Source organism: Dipodomys ordii, unplaced genomic scaffold (genome assembly GCF_000151885.1).
Source record: "Dipodomys ordii isolate 6190 unplaced genomic scaffold, Dord_2.0 Scaffold65, whole genome shotgun sequence".
In the NCBI taxonomy this organism is placed as follows: Eukaryota; Metazoa; Chordata; class Mammalia; order Rodentia; family Heteromyidae; genus Dipodomys; species Dipodomys ordii.
In genome coordinates, this window is record NW_012267281.1 from 6,947,754 (window position 1) to 6,956,930 (window position 9,177).

The 9,177-nt window shown below is 46.4% G+C and overlaps 1 protein-coding gene across 1 annotated transcript in view; it reads right to left on the minus strand.

Annotated features, from left to right (window-relative positions):
* Farp1 (FERM, RhoGEF (ARHGEF) and pleckstrin domain protein 1 (chondrocyte-derived)) overlaps nt 1-7,991 on the minus strand; it is a 175,749-nt gene extending 167,758 nt beyond the window's left edge. Inside the window, exon 1 of the mRNA XM_013023004.1 lies at nt 7,796-7,991. Coding sequence (XP_012878458.1) covers nt 7,796-7,966 — 171 coding nt within the window. The 5' untranslated portion in view covers nt 7,967-7,991. The remainder of the gene's footprint in view (nt 1-7,795) is intronic.
* Between the last annotated feature and the right edge of the window lie 1,186 nt (nt 7,992-9,177).

Below are 9,177 nucleotides of genomic sequence, written 5' to 3' on the forward strand. Positions count from 1 at the left end.
CCTCAAGGAAGATACTGGCCAGGAGGAAGCCTGGGCCATGGGCCCCACTGTCCCCAGAGACTGTCCGTGCAGCCATGGCGCAGTGCTGGCCCACAGAAAGCAGTCTTCCTTATCACCAGGAGCACCAGGCCTCACATGTCGGTCGATATTTGGGTAGCCTTATCACGTTTCCAAGATCACATTCCAAAAAAGAAAACCAGACCCATAGAGCTCCACTGTTGGTATCTGGTCCAACTTCCTGATCACCCCAATCAGGAAACAGAGACCAAGGAGGTCTTGGTGTAGAGGCCTTTACAATCGTTCTTTCTACATGTCCATTCTGCAGAAGAAAAGCCCCAAATTCGGTGACTTGTTCCATATCTTTAAGGGGGAGTTAAAGCCACCATGCCCAAGTCAAATGTCCAGACAGAAAGTAAGTCAGAAGACTGATAAAACACAGCAATGGTTTGGAGCCGGTCTGATGTATTCATGCAACACTACATATGTACATTCCAATTAAAATATGAATATCTCCTTCACATAGGACCATAAAGGGCACACTACTGAGCACACTGCCCTAGGGGTCGTGAGATCCCAGGCCACACCTGCAAATAAAGTTTCTGCACTACTCAGAAAGACAAAAGGCACACATGCTTTCTCACACACAGAAGCTAGATCTAAAATGCACCAGGAGATGATAAATTATACAAGACCCTAGGCATTCACACACAGTGAGACCAGAGGAGGAAACTCTTAGGGGAGGAACACAAAGGCGCAATGCCTGATCATATAAAATACTATTTATCAAAACGAACTCCAGAAAATGAAACCAAGAGGCTTAGCCTTTCTTGTGTTTTCTTTCTGTCTTGTTTGTTCATTTGTCTATCTTGGGGGGAGGGGTAAGGTGGGGCACAGAAATGGAGGGACAAAGTATAAGCAAATGCAGCAGTGGTGCACACTAGATACCATGTTGAAAATGAACTATACAACTTGTGGGTGGGGACGGGAGGGAAAAACCGGGAGAGAGTGAGGGAAGGGGTGACATTGTCCAAAAAGAAATGTACTCTTTCCCTGAGTTACATAACTGTAACCCCTCCGCACATCACCTTCATGATAACAATAAAAAAGAAAGGAGTACAATTTAAAAAGACATGTACTCATTACCTGACTAATGCAGCTATAATCCCTGTACATCGCCTAAATTGTACATAACAAGTTTCTGCCTAGAAGACTGTCCCTCTCCATTTTACAGCTGATGGGGCTGAAGCCCAGTGAGCCCTGAAGAGGTGTCTGTGCCTTCATCCCAGAGGCCTTTGGAAAGCCACCTGGGACTCATGTCCACTTTAGGGAAAGAGCCACCGGCCAAAGACAGCTCACCTCGGATGTGATTTCCCTGGAAAGCTGGAGGAAGAATGCACAAGGGCCCAGCAGACGCAGGTGTGGGCTTTGTACCTCCCATCGGCCGGCACCCCAGCCCCACAGCGAGAGCCAACCTCAGCTCTGCTCCAGGACAAACACACACCTGAAGTCATAGTAAAAGGAGAACGAAAAGACTGGTATTTTCTCAACCACAACTGCACATGGGCCTCACCCTGAGCCCTGACATCTGCATTTGCCACAGGTGGTCGTGAAGGTACACAATCACACGGCCCCGCAGGGGGCAACAAAGAAGCCAGAAGCTGAGGGGGCCCCAAGTTCCCTCTTTCCCGGTCTATTCTTCAACCCAATTAAGAAAATTTATTATTTCCATTTGCAGGAAAAAAAAAAAAAGCCCTCAGCTTCTTAGATTTCCTATGGTTTTTATTTTTTTCAGAATATGGACATTTTTAATTACACTTGAGTCTTTTCATTTATTAGGTATATTGAGTGACTTTTTTTTTTCTCAGAGAGAAAATAGCAAACAGCTGTTAAAGAACTGCTCTGCCCATCGTGGAGCACACAAGTGCCTTTGATCTTAGGAGTCATAACTAAAGTTGAAGAGGGCCCACAAAGACCTTCTAAACCAACATTCAAATTCGACTCTTTGCTTCCAAGGCGCCAAGAAGGAAAGCTAACAGGATTTAGCTGAAATGATTTATGAATTTTTTTTAAAAATACACACACATATTTTTTTACCCTATTAAAATAACCCTTTCAATTTAACCTCAGGAGACTAGACCCAGACAAGCACCATTTATCACTCAGAGTTAAATAAGATGCAGAAATGACCGGGCAAAACTAAGTGGACATCAATACTGTTCCAGAAACTCAGCTGCCTGAAGGAGCCAAAAACAACACTGATAAGGGAAAAAGAAACATGAACTTGTTTTATAAAAGCCCATTGAACATGTGAAATTCCCCACTGTCTGAGGCTGGGTGTGCTCTGGGTGCTCAACCCTCCTTCAGCTTTCAAATGCCCAATTAAATTGTATTTATTTAGGTCTGTCCTCTACCACCAGCAGCCTGTGTGTGAGGAAGAGTGTGTGTGTGAGGATGAACAGCCTAACGTAGCCCTGAGATGTATACACTTTCCTTGGCCACAGTCACAGTGCTGGTAGCATAGCCAGGACAGGGCATCACGGTGCATATCTACTTCCCCAGACTGGAGGAACCTGGGCATTTCACTTCTTCAGGAGTGGGGGGAACAGCAAACATGGCGGCATACCAGAAGCACTCATTCCTTAACCCAAGAAAGAGACAACACAAAAGGGAACATGATTCATGAAAAGGCAGAGCACTGGTAGCTCACACCAGTAATCCCACCTATTCAGGAAGCTGGTATCTGAGGATGATGGTTCAAAGTCTGCCCAGGTAGAAAAAAAGAGTCCATGAAACTCTTAGCTCAAATTTTAACCGCCAAAAAGTTGGAAATGGAACTGTGGCTCTAGTAGTAGAGGATCAGCCTTGAACAGAAAACTAAGGGAGCCGAGTGCCAGTGGCTCACACCTGTAATCGTAGCGACTCAGGAGGCTGAGATCTAAGGATCATAGTTCAAAGCCAACCCAGGCAGGAAACTCTTTAAAAAAAAAAAACTTGGCAGAGCTTTACTGAGTAAGTAAGCAAAGCAGACAAACAGATAAGTAGAAAGGCAGAGACAGCACACTCTAAAAGAGTACAGGTGTTCTAAAGGAGACACACCTCCATGAGACTCGTATCTCCACTGAACTACTCAGAAAAAGCCAGAAGTTGCACTGTGGCTCAGGTAGTAGAGCTCTAGCGTTGAGCAAAAGCTCAGAGACAGTGCCCAGGCCTTGAGTTCATCAGCACTGGCAAAAAAAAAAAAAAGTTAAGGGACAGCACCCACGCCCTGAGTTCAAGCCCCAGTAACAACACACACACATGCACATGTGTGTGCATGGACACACACACACACACAGATTCATTTTTTTTTAATGTTTTAAACCAAAGATGGAGGAAAGCAAAGGTTTTCATAATGACAAGGTTGCCAAGTAAATATAAGCCAGGCTTGAGGCCATCAGCTCATGCAGTCCCAGGAGAAAACTAAAAAAAGAAACATAAAGAAGAGAAACGGGGCTTTTGAGAAGAAACCTTTTGCTTCATCCCTTTTGCTGAGCTCAGGGGCAGGATGCCAGCTTTCCCCAACCCCCCAACCCTCCCCCCCCACCATCCCCCCACCCCCGTCCAGTTCAGGGAGGGATGAGCCTCCACTCATGTCCCACCCAGGCTCAGCGGAGAACTGAAATGAAAGGCCGGTTTCATTTCAAAAGGTAATAAAATGAAACTCGTGTTTAATCATTTAAGACCTGACTTTATGACACTCCTAATTAGGTCTTGGGGAGCACAGGCAATTTTGCCGCCAGCGAAAAATTCCTATGTGGTCTGTCTCTTGTGACAAGGCAACTAATCGTTTTTCTATACCATTTCAGAGGTCCTCTCTGATTTGCACGAACCCGAATCTTCCATTAATAGTGTGTTACTAAGAAAATATCTGGTTTCCTTCTGTCCTCTATCTCCTGCCATCAAGGTTTCGGAGTTCAGCGCTGGTTGCCGTGCGGGGAGCAGTACCCAATACTCCTTCAAACAGCCCAGATACTTCACAGTGCTAGAAATCACACCCTGCTCATCCTCGGCAGGTAGTTCATTCAGCGCTTAGTGGGTACACAGTAACTCCTGTGTCTGATTAGACTTTAGGGGCCTTTCTTTTCAGATTAGTAACTCCCCGGGAGCTTACAGTGTACCTGGGGAATTCCCAAAGGCCGTCATAAAAAAGTATTCATGCTGGGTATTTGTGGTTTATGCCTATAACCCTAGCTTCTCAGGAAGCTGAGACCTGAGGATCGTGGTTCAAAGACAGCCTAGACAGGAAAATCCATAAAATCCACACTTATCTCTAATTAGCCACCAAAAAGCTGGAAGTGGAGCTGTGGCTCAAGTGGTAGAGGGCTAGCCTTGAGCAAAAAAGTTCAGGGACAGTGCCTATGCCCTTAGTTCAAGCCCTAGAATTGGCACCAAAATAAATAAATATTTTTATTTACATATGAATAATATCTATAAATATAGATATAAGTATGTGTATATTCATGACAAGGACACCAACATAGATAGGATCCCAACTTCCCGAAAAACCGAAAGGGAGAGGGAGGGGAAAAAGCTTTTTTTTTTTTTTTCTTTTTTTCCAGGGCTGAGAACCGAACCCAGGGCCTTGCGCGCGCCAGACGAGTGCCCTTCCGCTGGGCTAAACCCCCAGCCCCGGGAAAAAGCTTTTTAATACCATGTGGACCAAACACCTCATTTTACAGATAAGGAAACCAAGTCTGGATATGAGGGAGGAGAAGGAAATCATAAGTGAGAGGCAGACTGGAGACAAGATCCCAAGGCTAATTAGAGGGAAGATGATAAGAACTAGAAGAAAAGCAAGCTAGGGAGGCCAAGAAGCTCATGGGAGAGAGAGTCCATATGCAGAGCCATCATTGGAAGGGTCCGACACCAGCCTCACCTGAAAGCAGACCCGAGGAGGAGAGAAAGTTCTTCCTGCAGATTCCCACATCTGTTATGCTATTTCAGTGGAAGGCACCAGGCCCCTCGCACAACTTCTGTGAGCCTAGGAAAACTGGAAGCTCACTGTGGCCAGCCAGGAGCTCAGGCCTCCACCAGGACAAGAACAGGAGCGACCTTCCCCCTCGGCGCTCCCATTCCACCTGCCGCATGACACAGGCAAACATATCAGAGAACTTTCTAGCACCAGCTGATAAAACATGAGGCTATGGTTGAGAACCACACAGGGTCCAAGCAGCCATCAGCAAAGACTCCCGATCTCTGCCAGGCTTCCTGAACTAACACATCCATTCTGAACCCGCCGGCAGAGAACACTGCCTGTCCAAGCTTTGACAGCTTAGTGACAAGACACCAGGCCAGGAAATGGCCAGGGATAATGTCCTGCTGTCACTGTGGCTGAGGCTAAGTGCCTGGTGCCTGTGGTGTTGGCCCTCTCCACTGCTTGCCACTACCCTCCAGTGCCAACCCTGCCACAGATATGAAGCAACTTCCTGTTGCCCAAAGCATCTCCACAAGCATTGTCACCAGGCCTCCTCTGCTCCCCTCCAGTGGCACAGCTAAAGGGGGGGTTGGGGGGGTAGACACCATTTGCTTCTACAAACATCAGTGGAACAGTGTTTGTTTACCACAGGGTCATGAGGCCCGGACACCTAAGACCTCGGTGGGGTGAACACCTGCCAAAGAAGCCTGGCAGGAGATGGGTTTATTAACCCTTCCCAATGCCTGGGACCCGCTCTTCCTCATAAAGATAACACCCCACGCAAACCCATATAAATGTGGCGTTTAAACTTTCCAACCTATAAAGACTGGCCCAGTTCACCCAGGAAAGGTGCTTGTGGGTGGCACTCGCTACGGTTAGAAAAGCCTGGCACTCACTGCCCTGGCATTTCCAAAGGTTAACCTCTTTCATAATAATGTTTCTAAAGGCCTCAAATAATGAAGGAAACAACTGGAGGGAGTGTGATTTATTTTTGTGTGCTCCAGGAAGCGTTGAAGGAATCTGCGCAGAGATCCAGTCCTGCATCTCTATATATTAAAACAAAAGGGGCAGAAAAAGACCCTGAGCCCCAATCCCCCGAGAAAGGCAGCACTCAGAGAATACCACCCAGGGGAACTAATTCCAGAGCTGTTCCCTAGAGCCTCTTCTGCACTCGAGTATCTGCTCACTTGAGGCTCTTCCAGCACGGGAGGGAAGATTGTTTCCAGGGTCAGACACACTTGGCCTTGATGAAATCACAGCAAAAAGTTGTGGGGTAGGATTTTACAGCAATTACAGGAAACTGGGTCTCTGCAATCCTCAGCCACTCTCCTCCAACCCTGAGCAATGACTGGATCACAACCGCCTGATGGCTTCCAGCTGTGGGATGGCCAGACTCCTCTTAAAGAGCCCACAGCAGCGATTTAAAAAACAGCTCCATCCATAGAAATGCTGGTATCTGGCTTGACAGTAAGCCAGGAACACATCTGTTGCCCATGGGTTGAGACAGAACATTCTGACCAAATTAGAAAAGTAAAAATAAAATATGAAGAGGAGGAGACATTAAAAACTAAGTGATTCCAAGTTCTATTTATTAAATAAATTTGTTCTTCACATTCAGGCAGCAAAATCAGCATCAGCCATCCACATTGGATGCTGAGGATATCAAAATAAGGTTCACACCTGTAATCCTCGCTACTCAGGAGGCTGAAATCTGAGGATACAGGTTTGAAGCCAGTCCAGGCAGGAAAGCCTGTGAGACTTTTCATCTCTAATAAACTACCAAAAAAGCCAGAAGGGGAGCTGTGATTTAAGTGGTAGAGCACTAGCCTTGAGAAAAAAAAGCTCAGGGACAGCGCTGGGCCCAAAGTTCAAGCCTCAGGACAGGCACTAAAATAAGTAAATACATAAAATGCACTGCTTGCTGCTAGTGACTGGGCTCCAGATCCCTAAAATTACTGACCTAATAAGAAACCAAGAAACTCCATACCTCACCGGACCAGTCTGACGAGGCAGAGAAAAACTTGGGGTAGAGAGCGGGAGGGAGGCATGTATTCTAGTTGGCCCAATTCTCAAAGGAGGCAGAGTGCTTTTCTCACTGATTTTACACTTCCAGAAATTAGTAGTGGCTCCGTTCACTAGCACACAAAGGCATCCCCAGGTCCTTAGTAGGAAATTAGAAACACTCAAAAGTTGTCTGTAATGCATAAGAAATCTGTGGTTCCGCACATAGCTATCCTCAGCTTTATCCTTCCCCGAGACACGTAATTCACACTCTCCCAACAATGTTCTTTTGAAATAAATATAATTTACTGAATCATATCCCATAAACGATTAAATGATGGGTTTCTACTATCATTGAATATAATGCCGGCTATTAAATTTCAGTCACGCTAGCCAGTGATTGGAATAATGTCTGCACTCCAAGAACAGGTGTGCTTGTGAGTCTGTCCCTGGCTTTGACAGACAGACACACATACTCACCACACAGCCAGACGATCAATCTTTCTTCCCATTCAAACCTAATGGATGGTACATATATGTATATCTAACACAGACCATACACACATGATATATATTACCTATAAAGCACAAACATTAATTCCATATATTGGTGTAAATAGAGCCTATGAAAATTCCCCCGGCGAGGTCATTCATGTTGCTACACAGCAGTTCACTCACAGCTCTGAAACACGACCGACTTGATTCAGAACAGGTGAGTGTCACTTGATGAGGGAGGAAGACAGGGAGAAGGGGAGACGGTGCAGACCCCATGGCCCCATGAGTACCTCAGGTCCCTGGAAGGACCACGAATGGGAGGCTCCCAGACATACCCCAACTTACCGGAACTTCAAATGCCTCCTGGGTGTCATCCAGCATCTGGATTTTGATGGACATGAGCTTCCCTGACGGTGTCGGGGGTGGCTTCTGTCCACGTTCCAAGGTGCTGATCCCCGAATTCTCAGGGGCCCCCAGCCGTGATCCGGGAGTAGGCTTCTGCTCTATTTCTCCCATGATGAAAGTAGCTTATATAAAATCTGCAGGAAGCAGTGAGAAAGAAAAATACATCAGAACTTTTTTGGGGGCAGTACAGGGATTTGAACTCAGGACCTCACGATTGATAGGCAAGTACATTATTGCTATGCCCACAACCCAGCCTTTTTTGCTTCTTCAAACAGGGTCTGGCTTTTTGTCCAGGCAGCTGGACCACAATCCTTCTATTGCTGACTCCTGTGTGGCTGGGACAGCAGATTCACACTAACCTTCATTCCCAGGTTTTCTAATGGTCTGGCGAACTTTTTGCACAGGCTGCCCTCAAACCACAATCTCTCCACTCTGTACTTCCCAAGTAATTAAGATTACAGGCATCAGTCACCAGCCCTGGCTCACTGAGGAGCTCCTGCTGCTCTTCCTTCTTTTGGGAAAGTACCCAAGTAAGAGTGCCGACTGCCCCTCCCCTGCCCCCTAGGCAATTGCAGATGGCAGCCTCCAGCTCCTATGTTTACAATGTCACCTTTGGGCATGCAAATCATTTTGCACCTTTTCTTTATTTGCATAACTTTGCATGATGCTGCATATTTTATCCTTGTCCACTTTCACAGTCCGCATATCATTGTTCATAGGACAGACTCGGCTGTGTTCCACACGGATTATTCTGCATCTGTATTCTGATTCTTCTAAGCTAGGCTCTACCTTTTGCATGGAGGATGGCAAAGACTGAGTCTGGTGGGAAGATGATAAATGGTGCCTAGGCCCTATCATTAACATCCATTAATTACCTTGTAGGAACACAGGCATACACTAAGCATATAGAGATAACTAGATAAACACATGCTACGTCTCTCCAGCTTGTAATCTGATGTGGACAATGAAAGCTAGGGCTTCCCTCTCCATTTCTAGCGTTGTTTTCTATTTCAATAACGTCCCAATCCATTTCTTCCCTCCCTTCCCATCCACACACACCACAATGGGTCTACTTTCCCACCACCCCATTGGACATACTAGAATGCTCCTAACACCAAAACAATTTTCTCCGCTCACTGCTGCCCAGTGCTTCCTGGTCCTTTGCCTCTCCTCCCAGCACCTGGCTCTAGATCTTCACACGCAAGGTGCTCCCTGGCTCACCATGTCCTTTCTCTTCACCTAGAAGCTTCTAACACAGCCTAAAACCTCAGTTCACATGCCACATCCTGAACTGGGTGGCTCACACCAGTAATCCTCTCTTC